This window comes from Vulpes lagopus, chromosome 7 (genome assembly GCF_018345385.1).
Source record: "Vulpes lagopus strain Blue_001 chromosome 7, ASM1834538v1, whole genome shotgun sequence".
Lineage (NCBI taxonomy): Eukaryota > Metazoa > Chordata > Mammalia > Carnivora > Canidae > Vulpes > Vulpes lagopus.
The window spans coordinates 78,706,227-78,727,815 of NC_054830.1; the positions used below are offsets into that span (position 1 = coordinate 78,706,227).

General features: G+C 37.9%; 1 protein-coding gene across 1 annotated transcript in view; it reads right to left on the reverse strand.

The window, feature by feature from the left end:
- Window positions 1-2,692: 2,692 nt before the first annotated feature.
- DCAF10 (DDB1 and CUL4 associated factor 10) overlaps window positions 2,693-21,589 on the reverse strand; it is a 43,926-nt gene continuing 25,029 nt past the window's right edge. Inside the window, exons 4-7 of the mRNA XM_041763173.1 lie at window positions 15,813-16,015; window positions 13,407-13,520; window positions 10,411-10,556; window positions 2,693-9,240 (exon numbers count right to left, since the gene is read on the reverse strand). Of these exons, the coding sequence (XP_041619107.1) occupies window positions 8,872-9,240; window positions 10,411-10,556; window positions 13,407-13,520; window positions 15,813-16,015 (832 nt within the window). The 3' untranslated portion in view covers window positions 2,693-8,871. The remainder of the gene's footprint in view (window positions 9,241-10,410; window positions 10,557-13,406; window positions 13,521-15,812; window positions 16,016-21,589) is intronic.

Sequence of the window (21,589 nt, forward strand, 5' to 3'; positions counted from 1 at the left end):
TTAGGGAGTTTATCATGGTATCTGCTGTCTGCACTGTATTGATTCTTTAGTTTAATTCTTTCAGTGTGTGTATTCCTCTTAAACTTCCATGAAGTGCCCGGACGCCACAGCCATCCTTGCTAGGCGGGAACACCAGCCTGCGGCCCTCCCACCCATCAGAAAGTATGGCCTCCACCTCCTCCACCGCCCCAGACTGACAGGGCACATCCACTTGCTGCTTCCTAAGATTGCCCAGTGGCAAGGGGTCCACTTGCCCCTTGAAAGGAGGGGGGGTGGGGATGGATTGTGATTTTCCTGCCAGTACACTGCAACTTTTGGTAAATGTCAGGAAATCCTTCTTTTAGTTACATATGGTCATCAAGTGCTGGCACGTCTGTACACACACATAAAAGACTAGGTCATAACTGCCTAAAGAACATAGAGTGTTTTCAGAACAGATCCAATAGATACTTTGTTTATTTAACTTTTAAGAAGTAATCCTTTCACAATGAAATTTGGATCCTTCATTTTACCCAAAAAGTAATCTTTTATAATAGTTAAGGGTTTCTGCGAATCAATGTCAATGAAGCAGTCCCGCCTACCCATAATTTAAATGGTTTTGGGTGGAGAGCACTATGTCCCCAGGAAAGGTTTAAAAAAATGTTCTGAGTGTGTGTCCTGGTTAAGGTTTCAGGTGTTCCTTTTCTGGATTTATTGTTTACAAGAGTTGGAGCTATGTACGGCTCACACCAGCCTGTTCGTGTGGCAGCGCTCCTCTTTTTGAGCTAGAAGATAAGCCACACAGCACCAGGTCCGTCCCTGAGAAGGTAAGATGGTCTTATTTAACCTACTGCCCACTGACTTACATGTGCTAAATCGGGGCAGCCTCAGCTCTCAGTGATGGGAGTGCCACCCTGACCAGGGCTACGGAGAATGGCGGACTGATGGGACGAACTGTTGTCCACCTGTAGTAACCTCCAAAGTTAAGATGTTCTCTTAAAAAAGTGTCACTAAACTGGCTTCCTCCATCTACAGAGAGATCCCTGGGATGTGTCATCCATGAAAAATTAAATTCTAACTGCATTTTTTTTTTTTTTTTTTTTTTGGTAAAGCCAGAGTATGTGTGCACGTGTGCATGGTTGGGGGGAGGGGGAGAGAGAGAGTCCCAAGCACGCTCCACAGTGCATCCCTGAGTAACCTGGAACCAAGAGGCAGCCACTCAGCTGAGTCCCCGGGCGCCCCCTGGCTGCAGTTCTCTATGTCCATAGGTCTCAAATTGTGTCCAGATGTACAGCATCAACTGGGAACTGGTTAGAAGTGCAAAATGAGGGCTCCCACCCCAGACCTCTGAAATCAGAAACTCTGGGTGTAGAACCAGCAATCTGTGTTTGAACAGGCCTTCCAGGTGATTCCAGAGCATTATGGAGTTAGGAGACCATTTTTCATGTCTTCTGCCACAAGGGAGGTAGGGCCTGGAGGAAAACTCAGTGGATGTGAATTTGTGTTTTATTTTTTAAGTAAGCTCTGTGTCCAACATGAGGCTTGAACTCACGATCTGGAAATTGAGAGTCACATGCTGTATCAACTGAGCCAGACAGGTACCCCAAATTTGTTTTTAATCACTAAATTTGTGGTAGGTAGTTTTGTTATTACATCAGTAATAGGAAACTAAATCATTAATCCATTGGCATTAAAGCACGCCAAATAATTGTTTCCTTAAAAAAAAAAACTTTTTAAATACCCCAAAACATCTGTCAGAGGAATAACAAATCGTGGTAATTAGTGCTATGGGTTTTTAGCTAAATCAGTTCATCTAAATTTCACAAAATAACCTGAATACAACGGTGTTCACTGTTTTCTCTTCAGTGACTTACTTTAAAAAACGAGTGTCCCAAATGTGATTGTCATTTACCTAGTGAATTAAAATAGTGTGGTAAAATGAACATCACACTGTTAACTATAAGATAATGTCATTTAAGGGATGACATACATATACACTGAAAAGTAGCATGTTCTAAGGGCACCTATATGAAAACAAATCACTGTGTATAGCTTTACAAAAATTTATCCACTCTGCTTATTGATGCGAATATAATTTTCACTGAATAAAGAACTAATTTATAAAACTCTACAAAACATGATTCATGTTGAATAAACGTGTAACTATCCAAAACGTTGGTGAGCAGATGTGAATGAATCAGATCTTAGTAAATGTGTTTTCAGTGTAAAATGCCAATTCTGTGTCTTAGAATGGTGGCCTTCACAAAGTGGAGTTGCCAGTGGAAGCATCCTGATCCTAGAAGCATCAGGTGATCCTGCAGGAGGTAATGTAGAACTTTGATTCTTAAAAATGCTGTCCTTTTAAATTTTCGTTTTTTCTCCGTACATGTTTTATAGTTTACATAATAGACCACTACAGTATTATATATAACAATCAAAATTTGGAGTGTATGTTCTTCATTTTTTTTCGGATGGGGGTTATAGGATTGAAAAAGTTTAGAATACCTCTACAAGAGTCCCCAAGCCACTGCCCGTGTCACAGCATTTTGCTTAATTCTGATCTGAAAATAAACACCTAAGCAATTTAATTTTAGTATATGTGCTGAAGCGAGCATAACACCTAAGCAATTTAAGTAAAAATTTGAAAGTACTGCTAAATGCAAGCTTCCTATCAACCTTTCAAATAGGTTAACCACACAAAAAGTGTGTCAAATGTTTTAAAGTAGCATTTATTTTTTAGAAGCACCTCGAGGTAGACTTCCACCAAAACACTCAGTGCATATATTAAAGTTTTACTGAAACCTTCAAATTGCATGTAGGTATGTATGTACGTAGATAAAATCACTTACAACTCCACATTCATCATGAATTCAAGACCATTCAATTGAAGCAGTAAAAGCCAAATACAGATTTAGAAAGCTTTCCTAATTCTGAAATGAAGATATGTGAAAAAGTTTGTGGGAGGGAAAGAGTTTTGATTTTAGGTTTTAGAAGTTATTTTACTAAGTCACTTTATGGCTAGTTTTCAATGAATGTGAATATCTTTACTGGACAGTAGATATTTACTGTTCCCACCATGTCAACATGGTAATATTGAAGCAGGACCAGCTATGTAATTTGGAAGCCCAGTGCAAAAGAAATATGGGCCCCTTGTTCAAAAAATTAAGAATTTTACAATGGCTTCAGCAGAACCTTACACCAAATGTGGGGATTTTCTCACTGCAGGGCCTTATATGACTGCACTGGCCACACACTCATGAAGGCAACGCTACAACCCTAGTTACCTTTGTCCTTGAGTCCATAGTACTGGACAAGCCATATAGTAGGGACTCAGATGTTGCTTTCTTTCTTTTTTTTTAAGATTTTATTTATTCATGAGAGACAGAGAGACAGAGAGAGAGAGAGAGGCAGAGACAGGCAGAGGGAGAAGCAGGCTCCTCGCAGGGAGCCTGACGTGGGACTCGATCCTGCGTCTCCAGGATCATGCCCTGGGCTGAAGCCGTTGCTAAACCGCTAAGCCACCCGGGCTGCCCTCAGATGTTTCTTGAATGAAAAATGGAGTTTTTCAGTTTTCCAAAGCAATGAGAAATAGTTTTTCTGATCTATGACCAGAAAAAAATCTTACTATATGATTTCTCTATTTGCACATCACATTCTGGCCTCATGGAAATTCAAGGCCACGTATGTCTAAAGTTCATTTGATTCATACAACAAATAATTTATTGAACAATTACTCTGTCAGATTCTGGACTGGGCACTGGGGATAGCAGAAAGTGAGAGTTCCTGCCCGCAAGGAGCTTACAGTCTAGCATAAGAACTTAACAATACCTCAGAGCCAAGTGAGAAGACTTTCCAGTATCTAGGATATTATCCAGAACATTCTCAACTTTCCTAAAAATATGAGTCTAAAATTTACCAGAAAGCACATTTTAGAAATGGAAGATGCAGTGAAATTTAAAAGAAAATCAAATTTCCAAACTTTAATGTAGACACCATGAAACTGAAATAAGAAACTTAGGAAAGCTGAAGATTCTATTTTAAATACTATAAACAAGATTTAAATTTTAAAATGATTTTATTGTCTCTGGGTGACATTTTCATTTATAGTGACATTCATATACACATACATACACGAGGTGTGCATATGTGAGATGTGTTCCTTGGAGCTTTTGATAAAACCTATATTTCTATTCATTTACAACTAAAGCAGCAGCATACAGGTTAATTTGAGACTTTCCTTTTGATAATTTCTATTGTCATTTGAATGGGAGAAATTCTGAGGAATCTTTGGGGTATAAATTTTGGTACAAACTAAAACTCTTTGTAACAATGTGTGATAATTTAAACATGTATTTTAATGGCTATTGACCAAGTTTAATGGCATCAAAAATACTCAAGTCTATCTGGATTTAATTTTCATTGTTCCCCCTTCCCTCCACTGATTCTCCTTATTTTTTTAAAGCATGAACGATCCATGTGCAGATACAGAGCCTTTGTTGTTACTTGGCTATACTTTGGTGCGTTGCTGTTTATTCCTTAATGTAGCAGCATCCTTAGTCTGTAGTATTTTACTTGGTGGCAACTGAAAAAATCACTAGCCTAGGCCTTACCTGGGTACTTCTATTATCCAGAAGGTTATTGTGAACCGGTCAGAAAGCTGGTGAGCAACCAAAAGAGCGGTCTCAAAGACTGTATATGGGGCTCGTGTAGCTCTTTAGACACCAAGCAGGCTTGGTTATTGCTTGTCCCAGCTTGTAACAGATGAACACAGCACATATGACAAAGAGCCTGTTAGAGGCAGGCAGGTGGACACTGTGGTAGGAGACAGAACAAACTACCTAGCAGATAGAAAAATTTTTAAATAAAAAATTCCCAAATCCCAGCAACCTGAGGCAAATGATCATATAGACCTCAGGGCTGGGGGAATTATTTTACAATAATTGATATTAACTTATGTTTGTTATATAGCCCTTTACATTTTATGAAGTATTTTACATACATCAGAGCTCATTGGGTATTTGTAATAACACATGAATATAACTTTTACTTTTCATCATGAAAAAGTGAATTATACCGAGCATGCTGTTTAAGAAGGCAGGGAGGTATACTAACATATCTGAAACACTTGCATCAAAAATAGATTACAAGTTTTAAATTTTGGCACTTAAGAGATATGTATTAGTTATCTAAAAATTCACATATATGCTTTCTTTCATGACCAACACAGGGTATTACTGCATGAGTTTTCATAGCTCTTCGTGGCCACTGGTCATTAAATGGGGATGATTGTCATCAGTGTTATCAGACTAGTTTTCTTGCTAAACACAAGCTTTAACAGATACTTATGGATGCCAGTACCATATATTGACTTATATGGGAAACATTAGGCTTCTAAAAGATTCTCAGAGTGGTTTTCCTATATTGCACTTTCTGGAAAACAAAACTTAAACCATGATATGCGACTGTGGTTCTAGAAAGGAGAGGGGAAGCTTATCCTTGCTTGTTTTCCTAAAATTTTTGGTATAGCCTCATCTTAGATATAACGAGGAGAAATAACAAAATATACATGTTCTCTGGGCTTCTGAGAAAAAAAGGATCACATACATTTTCAAAAGATAGAGGTCTTGTCTGCTTTAGCCACTTCATTTTCACAATTAAAGATAAGGAACTACTAAATATATTTTATGTTCCTAAACTTAACATAGCATTTCTTTAGAAAGTTTTTTCAAGATTCTTTTTAAGTACAACCTACCCCTCAAGGTGAGGCATGAACTCATGACCCCAAGATCAAGAGTTGTATCCTCTATGACTGAGCCAGCCAGGCACCCCTGTAGAAAGCTTTTTCAAACAAGTATAATTTATACTATATTTACCAACAATTATACCACATTATCATTTATAATACATTCACCAATTATCATGAATAAAAATGATTAACAAAATTTATAATAAACAGATTAGATTTTATGCTGTTAAGTGAAATGAGACCTTGAAATTGAGATGCTGTTTCCTTCAAGAGTCTAGCATTCTTGATGCCCTGTAATTCCTGGATTAATATCCCCCTCATGAATTTTTTGATCAGGACTGTACCTCAAAGAGGACAAAATTGGTTTTGTTGAGTTTGCTGGCTTATTTTTAATTCTCATCTGTTTGGCTCTATTTTTATACAAGACTATTTATCCCACATTTTTCTTTATTTTACAGCTACTTATCCTGCTTGAAGTCTTTCAGTTAGGAATGGACAGTCTGTGTGCCCTGTGGTTTATGGTGCTCATTTTCATGGACATTTTCAGTCTTCTAATCGGTTCCTTTGGATGGTGTGGAAGGTAAGCCAGCACATGCCAGCTTCCCATCCTTTATAAACAAAAGGGCAAAGTGGTTGAGTTCTAAGCACAGGCTTTAGACTAAAACAGCTGGGTTTGAATCCATGTTGCCCTCTTCCAGTGCCAGCTCTGAGACTTTCAGCAAATCACTTAACCTTTTGCATCCTCCATTTCCTCCAAAGTTGGTGCTCATATCACCTACCTTGCAAGGTATTTTGAGTGAAGGTTAGCAATCAAGTGTGTAGATTATTTGACACCATAGAAACTCTATAATGGTCGAAGAATCATGGACTGAAATTCAGAGTTGGGCGACATGTGGACATGCAACTCTCCAAAAGGGATGCAATATGTGGAACTTTTTTTTACCAATATAATTATTGTACTTAGTAGCTTATTTTTAATGTTAACATTGGGTGTGTTTGCCTCCAAAACATTACTTTCCTTTAAATATGTGGGGTTTTTTGAAAAGTTTATGGCAAACTTGTGTTTTCATTATACTTTGTGGTGATTTTCTTAATGGCTAAAAAAATTCGAATTTTTTAACAACCTTGGTAAAATGATCTAATTTTTAAAATTTGTCCTAGCGCCAAGGATTGTTCCAAGCAAGACATAGCCTCTGCACATGTGTGTGAATGAATGGCTGTCTGGTAGGGTCTACAACAAAATGTCATTTTTATTCATGTGTTTGGGTTGCTTAGCCCACTTTAAAGAAATGCTTCAATATTTCTATAAGATTTAAGATTCTTTTCTTAGGGCTGGAATTCTCAGCATCTACTCCCATGCCTTTTTCAATCTATTAGCCAGTTTAAGGATAGTCTCAATAATATAACTTAAAAACAAGATAAAGTGTTCATAATTCTTTGTTTTAACAGCCAGCATAATACAGTAGAAATTGCCCTGAGCAAGGAATTAGGAGATAAGTTCTGCCTCTGCCACTAATTTTGTAAGATAACTTTAGGCAAGTCACTTAACTTTTCTCATTCATCAAATAATGAGATTGATTACATTTTCTACCTCTAAAGTGGATTTCATTTACTACTTTTTTAAATAATCAAAATGCCTTCTGGGAGTTAAGCACCTGATAGGTACAGAAGTACTTACTGATGTTTAAGGTAGTGTTTTTCGAACTCTGATCCAGGGACCACCTGAATAAAGATTACTTGAGGTTCCCATTAAAAATACAGATCCTGTCCTCTCCCTGGCTGAATCAGAACCTCCTAAGGTGAGAGCCAGGTTTCTGTGTTTTTCACAAGTTTCTCAATGATTGTAATGCACCTTCATGTCTGAGAACCACTGGCCTAAGTGAACATGATCTGAGAGGGAAAGAGCTAGCTTGCGGCTTAAAATTACTCCAGCCTCTGGTGGATCCCTCCTAAATATAATACCATTCCAAGTGGAGACTAGAAGAAAGCTGCTTGCTTCAACAGAGCAGTCAGCCCTGTGATTGACCCTTGCTTCATGTTTTTTACTTGCTGTGTTCCATAACAAAATACAACAGGTCTTCACGTCAGCTCTTTGTCTTGACAACCAAGTGGCGGACTACTGTAGTTAGGTCACGGCTTGAAGAGGGCTGCAGTTCTCCCCTCCCAAATGCTAAGGGGGTTGAGCCTGTGCCACCTGGCTCAAGGAGTAAAGATGAGGAAAACACAACCTCTTTACTCTCACTGCCCTCTCCACTCTAGTATCATAACATGTGACCCTGTGTGAGTCAAACAGTTTGGCAGAGAAAACAAACTCTAAGCCACATTATTCTTATCACTCTGTGACCAGACAGTACACTAACTTAATGACTTCTCTTCTATATAAGAGAAATGACCAAAGCCCATTCCTTCTCCTCTTTTCCTTTCTAAATGCTGTTAAAGGGAACAAAATACCACATAAGGACACATGCTAGAGATTTTTAAATTCATACAAGTAAATTACAAAGAGAGGCGGTAGTTTTTCTAGAGTTTTACAACAGAATTCCCCTCACGGTGAAAAAAAAATATGTATAATTTTAACAGGAAACTTAGAAGACTTTTTTGTTGTAAGATCATCTAACAGTTATGAGAATAATGCCATTATCTGTGCTCATTATAGAGAAACATAACAGCAACTTTAAAAGGCCAAGTATGCTGATAAGTGAAGATGAAATTTCTTTTTCAATGACCAGTATGCTGACATCAAACTTCCGGGTTTTATTCAATACTAGTGTCATGGGTTTCTCCTAACCCAGCCACAACTCCTGCCAGATGTTCACAAAATTCACACCGAAATCAAAAAACAAGATATAAAGAAACTTGACAAGAGCTACCATGCAAAATAACCAGAAGAACCGAAGTTCAGGTGGCACAGATGAGCAGGAGCAGAGGAATGCGGCAAAAGCTGCTGCTGCGTAGAGTCTAACTTGGTGAGGCCCCTACGATGCCGGACGGCCAAGTCCTCAGGTCACAGGTGTGTTCGTGGACCCATAAGAACTGGGATCTTGACCCAAACTTTTAAGATCTTCTAAAAAGAAAATACTTCACCTAAATTGAAGTAATTTATAAGTCAAACACCAGAAAAGTTCCTTATTTGATGTAAGTTGTGCCTAAAACTTTGGCTGATACAAAGAAACCCGTCCACTAAGGCACCCTGAGGCAATCTGACAATGTGTTGGAGAGAATTTTGTTGTCAGTACCACATCATTGTGAGAGTACAGAGAACGGATCACCCGCAGGGGACTGGCTTCTTTGGGCAAACAGTCTATTAGTTCACTGCACTGTTTGTCAAATCCCAACAAGCGAATCCCGTAGCCATGTGGGGAAGAGATCATTCGCCCATCAGGGCTGAAGCAAAGTTCTTTGATATAACCCCTGCCTACATTGGCTTCTTCAATGTAATGAGTTAATCGTAGAGAACAACGAGGTGAGACAGGTCGCACGGGAGCTCCTTCTTGGAATTCATAGACACAAGTCCACTAAGGGGAGAGAAGAGAGACAAACCAAAGTTAAAGAGCCCCAGGTAATGCTAGATACTTATTTTTGTAAAAAGCTCAACAGACTGCCAAAGCCACAGAATTGTTGCAAGAAATCAAATGACTACCACTGCCCTTCTCCCAACTACTAAGATGTGCAGTCCCCAAACCTTCTTATCTTCAAAAAAGCCAAGGTTATTCTGTGTACTATGATGTGTTCAAGCCTTTTATTCCCTCAGGCTGCTGTGACTTCTATGGTAATAATTCCCTTTTGTGAAAGTAACAGCCTTGATATTTACAAAATTCTAGAGTTCAGACATCTAAGCCTTAAAATATTTCTCTTCCTACATATTTCAAAGGCTCTTTGAAGTTGTGACTTCTAGAGCTAGTGAGATCCTCCTGCTTTCCAGAGTGACAAGATTCATGAGGTCATATAAGGCCCTTTTCCCTAGTCATCAGTTTAGCCTTTTTCCAATTTCCCCCTGGTTTTATTTATTTATTTTAAAGATTTTATATTTATTTATTGAGAAAGAGAGCATGAACAGTGGGGAGAGGGAAAGGGAGAAGCCGGCTCCCCATTGAGCAGGGAGCCCGATGCCAGGCTTGATCTCAGAACACGGAGATCCTGACCTGAGCTGAGGGCAGATGCTTAACCATCTGAGCCACCTGGGAGCCCCTTCCCTGGATTGATTGATTGATAAAGATTTTATTTATTCATGAGAGACACAGAGAGGGAGAGAGGCAGAGGGAGAAGCAGGCTCCATACAGGGAGCCCAACGTGGGGCTCAATCCTGGGTCTCCAGGATCATGCCCTGGGCTGAAGGTGGCGCTAAACCACTGAGCCACCCGGGCTGCCCCCTTCCCCAGATTTTAAAAAGAGCAAATTCCAGTACTCAATTGGCTTAGCAAAACCTTACATTTAGCCAGTTTGGCTGAAGCATCTCCATCTAAAGTTTATTATATAACAGGTGTGTGGTGAGATGAAGGAGGCAAGAATTAAGAAGCTGGGCACAATCTGAGCTGATACTGGTTTAAAGTATTTCCCAGTGTGCCACACTGTAGAGGAGGCTGCAAAGGAAGGAGAGGTTCAAGGGATAAAGATTCGATGAGCATATACAGCAATGGCTATTTTTTAAATTAACTGCTTTAAAGGTGGAGTGCTGCTACTCCTACCTCCTGATCATCAGTGTTGCTTGAGCACCGAAGCAGAGTGGCCCAGCCTTTTGGGTGCAGCTGTAAGGACGTGATGCAGTTTCCACGGTCTCTCTCACCAGGAACCTCAGGGGTTAAGACTTCAAGACTATTTCGTGGTGATACTCCTGATAAGAAAATTAGGATATGAGATTTGTATTATCAAAGGCAGCTCATCAAAGCTTTCATTTCTGACAGCCACACTGCCCCCAGCCTTCATTCCACTGTCAGCCTCTTGTTCTACCACATGTAAAAAAACAAAAAACAAAAAACTATGGGGGTGCTTGGGTGGTCGTTGGGGGTGGGGGTATGGGGAAAGGTTATGACTAGGACTAAAGAATCCAAGTTCTTGCAGCGAGAATCCCAGTAACCTAAGACTAAGGCATTAAAGTGGACTAGGGATCTTTTTGATTAAGATTTACAACTCAGAAAACTTTTAAGAAAGTTATGTGACATGAAAGGAATGTAGAAAAGTAAAAGGTAATTCTCATCTCAGAGGACCTATATTCTCTAGAGAAGGAAATATGTGGAAGCCATGCAGACTGCCTTAATATAAATAAAAGGCTATCAGGCAGCCTGGGTGGCTCAGCGGTTTAGCGCCACCTTCAGCTCAGGAAGTGATGCTGGAGACCCGGGATCGAGTCCCATGTCCCATGTCGGGCTCCCTGCATGGAGCCTGCTTATCCCTCTGCCTGTGTCTCTGCCTCTGTGTCTCTGCCTCTCTTTCCCTCTCTCTCTCTCTGTGTGTCTCATGAACAAATAAAATCTTATAAAAAAAAAATAAAAGGATATCATGTGTGCAAGGAGCAGGACTTATGGCCCCCAAGGGCAGTATTATAAATAACCAAACGGATCTATGATTTTGGAGGCAAAGGAGAATATTTCACATACGAGTATGTCAAAACAAAGGAGACATTACCAATCATACATATGACTGGTACTCTGTTAGGGCTCATCATGTCCTTCTTCCTAGCCCCCCATGATAGTGACTGCTACAGCAAGCCGTTACTACTGGGAGTTACATCCTATCCCTCAGGTATGCGGAGAACCACTTTCACAGACATTATAAAGAAGCAGTTTAGAAATTTAGTATCAAGAGAAATATTTCAACACTTCTCTACCTGTGGAAGGAAATGCTGTGAAGATTGAGCTCCTTCTGTCAGACCTTTGTGAACTGTTTCTCAAATAGATGTTATCTTTTAAAGTTTCCCTTTAGATTACTATAGCATTGATGGAAACCTGTGAAGCTCTAAATTACATTGTTATAACCAAACTATATCTAAATAATGATTTCACATGTGACTGAACTTTAATAACAATTTTAGAGAAAAACAAACAGCTATTTCCAGAATTAATTCTGAAACTTGAACAGAAGCAGAAAAGAAACCCATTAAGTAAGTAGTGGTTTTTGAGCTGTGCTCCTTGAAAGTTCCTTTAGTGCTGGCAAAAGGAGGGAACCACATGGGGATGGGCTAGGAAAGACTGGTCAAGGAATGCTTTAATTTCACTTGAATCAGTTTTTGTACTTTATCTGTGCTATAATATAATCCACAGCAGATTTCATGTCAAAAATGGAGTTCTAGGGGCACCTGGCTGGCTGGCTCAGTTGGTAGAGCATCTGACTCTTGATCTCAAGCTCTGGAGTTCAAGCCCCACTTGAGGTGTAGAGATCACTTAAAGTTCTAATCCTAAATGAGCTTGAGAGCCTCAGCTCTTTTCAATACTGTATCTGTCAAACTATGGTGCTAACATATTCTGACACCCTGAAGACCCAAGATTGCCAACATTCAGAACAACTTTATGTATGAGCCCCACTTTCTTCTCCATACTCTGCCTAGGCTCTCCATACATCATTTCTTCTCCCATTCCCAACTCTATATCATGAAACTGCTGTGTAGTTTGATTTTGGGGTTTACCACTGCAACAAGCAGTCAACTACTTTTTTTTTTCTCATGTATGGTTTAGTTCAATAAAGATTTTTCTCAAAGATTTTTAAGAGCCTTGGCTTGTTTTCTGTAGCCAAAGTAGAAAAACAGAATCTATAAAAGAAGTTTATGCTACAAATCAAAGGAAAAATGTTACATATCTGGGCATAAATCTCTAAATTTATCAGGAGGAATTTTTAACCTTACATGTCATAGTCTTGAACATCCAGAGGAAAGTAGATAGGTTGTAGGTTTAGGAAGGGCTCTCAAACCATTCATCAAGTATGCAATTATCAAACACTTACCAGGTGAGGACACCCAGGAAAAACACAATTAGAAGTCTAATGGATAGTCCCTCCCCTAAAGATCTAGGTAGAAGCCATGTGCATCTCCAAAAGGTGACCCAAAATTTAAAAAAAAAAAAAAAAAAAAAACACATCTGGCCATCAGTCCACAAAGGGGAGGACAAACCAAAAATGCTTAGATGTGAAACTGGTATGGATTTGCATACGTAGAAAGCATTTCATTTAGGGAGTGGAAAGAATAAGCTAAACAGCTAGTTCTGCCAGAGTGGTGGGGAAAAATGGGCAAAAGCAAAATAGGGCCAGGTTGTAGTCTACTTTATCCCACAACCCCTCCAAGGCTGTCAGGTGTTGCTCAGATAAAGAAATGGCAGAGCAAAAAGCTACCGGGCTGGAACCAGGTGACTTTCACAAGTACCTAACAAACTCATCACGTATACAACACCATCACATGCATATCTTATTTAATTTCCTTAATCTTGATTGGGATCTACATGTCCTAACTACTTTTTCTCCGATCTAGACCAAACTAAGTTCAATAAATAAAACCAAAGCTCAAATTCCAACAAAGATTTAAGCCCAAGATATTCAACCCTAGAGACTCTGGTTATCTTCTGAAAATGAATGACTGAGGGGCAAAGAATAACCTCTTCTTTATTGGCTTTTATTTGTATGGATTAAAACTAAACCAGAGAAAGCTCTTTGGTAGACCCTGTTGTTGCAAGATTATAAAATCCCACTTTTAACCTACCTTCTCTTTGTGTGGCTCGTGACATGTGTTTCTCAGAAGATGAATTAGAATCACTATGATGACAAGGTGAACCAGAAACTCGAGGACCAGATGAACTTGATGAAGTGGTCAGATCTTGAAAATACAAAAAAATTCTGACAAACTCAGCAAAACTCTAGTAGTGTCTCTTAACTTTTTAATCTAGTTGAAGCATATTGTTAAAATCCATCTGAAACATGGCAAGTACATGGCCCCTTAAAGCTTCCTTATAGGATGCCTGGGTGGTTCAGTGGTTGAACATCTGCCTTTGGCCCAGGGCGTGATCCTGGAATCCAGGATCCAGTCCCACATTGGGCCCCCTACATGGAGCTTGCTTCTCTCTCTGCCTATGTCTCTGCCTCTCTCTCTCTCCCCATGTCTCTCCTGAATAAATAAATTTAATCTTAAAAAAAAAAAAAAGCTTGCTGATAACTAAGACCAAGGTAAGCAGGGCAGCTCTTTGAAGTGTTCTATCTAAGGCCTGGGCCCTTTCTAAAATCTCTTCTCCCAATGACTTAAGTGAAATATGACTAACTAAAACAGGAGCATCTTTGGGTTTCCCCATCACTTATGTAGTAAAATGGAACAAGAAAATTCAGTAAATATGAAAACTGAGCTTGTTGTTCATCAGCCCTTTGAATCCTAGAATAGGGTCCAAATACCAGCTCCATTACTGAGAGCATTAAATGATCCTTCTTGAGCATGCCAAACAATTGTTATCATTCATGAAATTATGTGAATACTATCTTTGAAATGCAATACCAATTTTATACTGGTATAAAATGAGTATCATTAAAACAAAATCAGTATCAGATAGTTGGGTTTGATGTATTATTCCAAATAGCAATCTCTATTTTACCCTACTCTTCTAGTGGTCCCAAACTTTTATGAGGATGTCTTCATCTAATTCCCTTTGATTTATTATCAGAATTACCCTTAGAAGAAATGTTCTTCGTTTCTTTTTTCTTTTTTTTTTTTTTAATTTATGATAGTCACACATTGAGAGAGAGAGAGAGGCGGAGACATAAGCAGAGGGAGAAGCGGCTCCATGCACCGGGAGCCCGATGTGGGATTCGATCCCAGGCCTCCAGAATCGTGCCCTGGGCCAAAGGCAGGCGCTAAACCGCTGTCCCACCCAGGGATCCCTTGTTCTTCGTTTCTGAATAAAAGAAATGCCAACCAGATCTTCTAAATCACTACTTCTTACTAAGCTAAAGTTGATTATTAATGTTGAACCTAAAAATAAATTTCTGAATGTAAAAGGATTATACTCACATATTTATGAAATCTCTTGCTTTGCAAGTAAGTTGGTAAAACTTAAATTTCTGCTTTTAGCAGTGAAGTTGGGCAAATGCAGTACAATGGAGCCTGCACTTTCCCAAGAGTCTTCAGAAGTGGCCCTGCCTTATGCTTACAGGAGAGCGTCTAACCATCTGAAGCTGATTTTAAATAGCAATTTATACACATTATGTATTTTGAATGCTTAAGTCTTTTTTTTTTTTCTGGGTTCTTTTTCATAAAATGCAAAATTATAAACAATAGGTATATTCCTGGAACAGCCCTCCTTTTCCCAAGGTGATGAAATATAATCTCTATTCACATAATATAGATAAATTATAGTGCCTAAGTTTTCCTGAGCTCCAATTTCACTGAAGTTTAATGGAATCAGCAACAGGAAAAAGATTACTACCACTTTAGGGGCGCCTGGGTGGCTCCGTTGGTTAAGTGGCCAATTCTTGGTTTCAGCTGGGGTCATAATCTCAGGGTCCTGAGAGAGATTAAGCCCTGCATTGGATTCCCCACCCCAATGTCTATACCTGAGTATAGACATCTGGAAGTCTAGGATGTAATATAGACTTAAAACTCTATACTGAATATATCTTAAAAGCCATGCTAGGTGGGGTGCCTAGGTGGCTCAGTCAGTAAAACATCTGTGACTGGACCTCAGCTCAGGTCTTGATCTCAGGGCCATGAAATAAAGTAAGATAAGATAAAATAAGACAAAATAAGATAAAGTAAGATAAAAGCTCTGCGGGGTTTCAGAAGCACTTAAAGATTGATCCTACCTTGAGCCACCACTAATTTTTGAGATAGCAATGATTTAGAAATACTGATGATTTTTGGATAGCAGAAAGAACTAAAAGAAAATATTTTTATAGTTAGCAGTTTCTCCTAAATCATTGGTGATACAGAAGCACAAAATAATGCTATGTCAGAGATTCAAACAGTTCATACTTCCTTAGGAAAAAAGGTCCGACTGAGCTTTCCAAAAATATCTTCTAATTTCCTTCCCTTCTTCCTGCTGTCTTTCTCAGAATGGAAGCATATACCATCCTTTTGTGTGAGACTCTCTGGAAAACTCTGTTTAATCAAAAAAGAAAAGCTTACCTGAACTTGATGTAGTTCTTCTTGCTCTCAAAATAGGATAGCTGCCTACTTCTAAGGACTTGGTTAAGTCAAGATCATGCAAAATCAAGAGATATCCAGAGGACGTTGAGATCAACATTTTGGAACAATCTGGTGTTAATCTCATTCGCATAAGAAAACGTGTGTGAAAGAACTTCTTATGTGGACACCCATCTTCTGTACACCTACAGAAGAAATCAAAACAAAACCTAGAATTATCATAAATATACGATTTGGTGATAGTTATACTTTTGGCTTTCAAACTATAATTTGCAAAGTATGCTTAACCTTATATACATGATAATTTTTTTCCTCACCATCCTTAATTCATCTCCAACTTTGTTTTATTCTTTCTGCAATTAAATATTTTTAAGTAAGATTTCATTGAGGTAAAGTGTCACCTTATGTTCTGAAAATCTTTCTTTGATTAAAGATTTTTAGCTGAGCATGTAACTTCAGGTTAATTGTATCTTTCCAAATATTGGGGATACATATTCTATTGAACCCTGGCTATTTTTAAGTCTGCTGTTAGTACAATTGTTACTTTGGACAATTTATTATTTTTTTTCCTTTGGTTGATCTTTCTTTGGAATACTTGCAGTTTCACTCTGATATGTTTAAATTTGGATTTTTTATTTTATTGGGATTCATTTGACTTTCTAAATCTTAAGATCCAAGACCCCTGGGTGGCTCAGTGGTTGAGCATCTGCCTTCAGCTCAGGGTGTGATCCCAGGGTTGTTGATTGAGTCCCGCATTGGGCTCCCTGCATGGAGCCTGCTTCTCCCTCTGCCTATGTCTCTGCCTCTCTCTGTGTCTCTCATGAATAAATAAAATCTTTAAAAAAACTTAATATTCATATTATTCATATATTCTGGGGAAATCTCCATCATTTTTTCAATATTGTCTCTCATTTATTCTTTTGGAGCTCCAAACAGATGTCTGAAACCTTCATATTTGACTCTCCCTCTCTCATAGCTGCTATTTCATGTATTCTATCTTTTCATTTGTTACAATATAGATAATCTATTTTTTAAAGTTGTGTCTAATCTGCTACTTGACCTATCCTGGTTTTTAAAAATTATTTTTAATTACTAAAAACTATATACTTTAAAATTTTTAAATTATTTGTTGTGATAAACAGGAACACTACTGACTTTTACATTTTGATCTTCTGTCAAGCAATCTTTATGAACTCTTATGAATTTTGATAATTTGTCAGCAAAATTTCTATGGTTTTCTATATAGTTAATTGGAACACAGCATTTGTGAATTGTCTCTGGCTGCTCAGAGACTATACAGCACACTAAAGTATTACACAGTTCTTTACAGAAAAATTTTCAACCTTTCATACAATCATATCATCTGTGAATGCGATTTTCTCATTTTTTCCTTTCCAATCCTTATATATTTATTTTACTGCACCAACTAGGACCCTGCCTTCTCCCACTCCAAAACAATGGTAAACAGTAGTAGTAATAGCAGCCATGTTTTCACTTCCTATTTTTATTTTTTTTTTAAATATTTATTTATTCATGAGAGACACAGAGAGAAAGAGGCAGACACACAGGCAGAGGGAGAAGCAGGCTCCACGCAGGGAGTCTGATGGGACTTGATTCCAGGAATCCAGGATCACGTCCTGGGCTGAAGGCAGACACTCAACTGCTGAGCCACCCAGGCATCCCTCCCTTCCTAATTTTATAGAGAAGACTTTTTTCATCATGGGACTTGAACTCACAACCTCAAGATCAGCCAACTGTGCCAGCCAGGCACTCCTATAGAGAAAACTTCTAAAAGTTTCACCATTTAAAAAGGTTTTAGGGATCCCTGGGTGGCGCAGCGGTTTGGCGCCTGCCTTTGGCTCAGGGCGCGATCCTGGAGACCCGGGATCGAGTCCCACGTCGGGCTCCCGGTGCATGGAGCCTGCTTCTCCCTCTGCCTGTGTCTCTGCCTCTCTCTCTATCTCTCTGTGACTGTCATAAATGAGTAAAAATTAAGAAAAAAAAAAAATAAATAAAAAAAATAAAATAAAAAGGTTTTAGTGTATCCTTTGATGAGTTTTCTTCTATTTTTAACAGCTTTGAGATATAATTTACATATCATAAAATTCACTTAAAGTTTACAATTAAGTGATATTTAGTAAATTTATGGAGTTGTGCAATCAACCCAACTTTATTTTTTTATTTTTAAAGATTTTATTCATTTATTCATAGAGGCAGAGAGAGAGAGAGAGAGAGAGAGAGAGAGTCAGAGACACAGGCAGAGGGAGAAGCTGGCTCCACGCAGGGAGCCCGACGTGGGACTCGATCCCGGGTCTCCAGGATCACACCCCGGGCTGCAAGCGGTGCTAAACTGCTATGCCACCAGTCAACCCAACTTTAGAACATTTTCATCATCCTAAAAAAATGCTTCCTGCTGGGGTGCTTCGGTGACTGTCAGTTAAGTGTCTACCTTGGGCTCAGGTCATGATCTCAATGTCCTGGGCTCAAGCCCCACATCAGGCTCCCTGCTCAGTGTTTGCTTCTCCCTCTCTGCCTCCTCCCCACTGCTTGTGCAGTCTCTCAGGTAAATACAATCTTAAAAAAAATCCTTCCTGCCCACTAGCAGTCTCTCTCTGTTCCTACTGCCAGTCGCACACAGCCACTAATCTACTTGTCTCTATAGACCTGCTTATTGTGGACATTTAATATAAATAGAATCATACAAGTGGTCTTTTGGTTTGGCTTTTTTCACTTAGTGTACTTTTTTTTAAGGTTCATCTATGTGTAGCACATATTAGTACTCTGTTCCTTTCATTACCAAATAGTATTCTATTGTATAGATACAACCACATTTTGTTTATTCATTTACCAATTGATATTTGTACTGGTTCTATTTGGGGTATATTATGAATAATATAAGCATTATTCTGTTATAAGCATTCATGTACAAATCTTTGTGTGGTGATAGGTGTTCATTTCTCTTGGACAGATACCTAGGAGTGGAATGGCTGGTCAGATGATAGCTCTATGTTTAACTTTTTAAAAATTTTTTATGTTTAACATTTTAAGAAACTACCAAACTTTTCTAAAGTGGCAGAACCATTTTACATCCCTATAAGCAATGTGTAAGGGTCCAGTTTCTCCACATTTTTGCCAATACTTGTTACTGTCTTTTTAAATTACAGCCATCTTAGTGGATCTGAAGTGGTTTCTCATTTTGGTTTTGACTTATATTTTCCTTATGACTAATTATGTTGAACCTTTTCACAGGCCTATTAATCATTTCTATTCTCTTCCTTGGTGGAATGTCTATGCAGATATTTTGCCCATTTTTAAATTGGGTTATTTGTGTACATATAATTATGTTTATATAAAGTGAGTTCTTTATATATTTTGGGCACAAATCCTTTATCAGATATAATTTACAAATATCCTCTCTCATTTTGTAGTTTTTCTTTTTTTTTTTTTTGTAGTTTTTTTCACTTTCTTAATGGTATCATCTGATACACAAAAGTTTTTAATTTTAATCAAGTCCATTTTATCAGTTTTTAAAAAATCACTTGTGCTTTGGTTTGCATGAAGATTTACTCCCATGTTTTCTTCTATGAATTATACATAATTTTAGCTCTTACATTCAGGTTCAAATCCATTTTGAGTTCCTTTTTTTGATATAAGGGTCTATAAATTCATCTTTTTGCCTGTGAATATCCAGTTGCTCAGGTATCATTTATCAGAAAGACTATCTTTTCCTGAAGCACTGAATTAGCTTGGCACCTTTGTTGAAAATCAACTGATCATAAATGCAAGGTTTTATTTCTTGACTCTCAAAATTCTGTTCCTTTGATTTATACGCCTATCCCATGCCAGCAAACACAGTCTTAATTACAGTGGTTTTGTAGTAAGTTCTGAAATTCAAAATGTGCGTCTTTCAACTTTTTATTCAAGATTGTTTTGGCTATTCTGGGTCATTGGTATTTCCATATAAATCTTAGAATCAGCTTGACAATTGGTCCAAAAAAGGCAGCTGGAATCTTGGTAGGGATTGCATTGAATCTATAGATTAATTTGGAGAGAACTGCCATCTTTAAAAAAGATTTAAGTGGTTTGTCCTCTGTAATCTTATTTATTTTTTAAGTAAGCTCTACACCCAATGTGAGCTTGAACTCACAACCCTGAGATCAGAGTCCTGAGTCAGCCAGGTACCCTAAGAATTACCATCTTACTGATCCCAAATCTTACAATCCATGAGGATGAAATGTCTCTCCACTCATTTACACCTTCTTACATTTATTTCAGCAATGTTTTTATAGTTTTCAAAGTACAAATCTTGTACTACTTTTGTTAAATCCATTCCTAAGTACGTTATTTCTTTAGAGTCTATTATGAATGGAATTTTCTTCATCCATTTTTAGATTGTTCATTACTTAGAAGTACAATTGATTTGTGTATATTAATCTTGTATAACTTGTTTACTAGTTCTAGTATTTATGTGGAATCCTTAAGATTTTCTCTATATAAGATCATATCTCCATATTAAGACAGTTTTACTACTACTTTTCCAATCTGGATGCCTGTTATTTCTTTTTCTTGCCTGGATGCACTTCCAGTGCAATCGTACCTTCAATATTGAATAAAAGTGGTGGAGCAGACATCCTTGACTTGTTCCCAGTCTTAGGGGGAATGTATTCAGTCTTTCAACATTAAGATGATTTTAGCCAGGGGCACACGCCTGAATGGCTCAGTTACACACCTCCTTTGGTTCAGGTCATGATCTCAGGGTCCTGGGATAGAGCCCCACATCATCAGGCTCTCTGTTCAGTGGGGAGTCTGCTTGTTCCTCTCCTGCTGTCCCTACTTTCAGCTTGTATGATCTCTAATAAATAAATAAAATCTTAAAAAAAATTTTAGCCACAAATTTCCTCATAGATGTCCTTTATCAGATGTCTGGGAATAAAAGTTCCCTATTATTCCCAGTTTTATTACAAATGCATGTTGGATTTTGTCAAGGGCTTTTCTGCCTTTCTTGAGATTATCCCATATATGGGTTTTGACTTTTATTAATATGCTGTTATTACAGTAATTGATTTTTGGATATTAAACCAACCCTATATTCCTGGGATAAATTCTATTATGATATAGACTTCTTTTTAAATGATGCTAGGTTTGGTTTGCTAATATTTTGTTGAAGATTTTTGTATCTATTCTTCTTTTTGTTTTTGAGGAATATTAGTCTGTAGTTTTCTACAGACTTGTCTGGTTTGGTATCAGAGTAATAATACCAGACTCATAAAATGAGTTGGGAAGTGTTCTTTCCTCCTCTATTTTCTGGAAAAGTTTGTGAAAGATTAGTATTATTTTATAAATGTTTTGTAAAATTCATCAGTGAAGACTTTTGGATCTGGGCTTTTCACGGTGGAAAGATTTTTAAATTACCAGTTCAATTTTTTACTTGTTTTAGGTATGTAGGTCTATAGATTTTCTATTTGTTCTTCAATCAGTTTAAGTAATTTGTCACTTTCTAGGTATTTGTTTATCTAAGTTGTCTAAATTGTTGCTATAAAGTTGTTTCACGTATCCCTTTATAATCTTTCTAATCTCTATAATACTGGTAAAAATGTCTCTTTTGTTTTTAATTATGATCAAATATTGAATTTTACTCCTTGATTTAAACAATCATATGGACTTGTTCATGTGATAAATTATATTAATAGAACTTTTATTGATATATCTCTTTTAAGATTTTAAATAACCTCTACACCCAACATGGGGATCGAACTCAG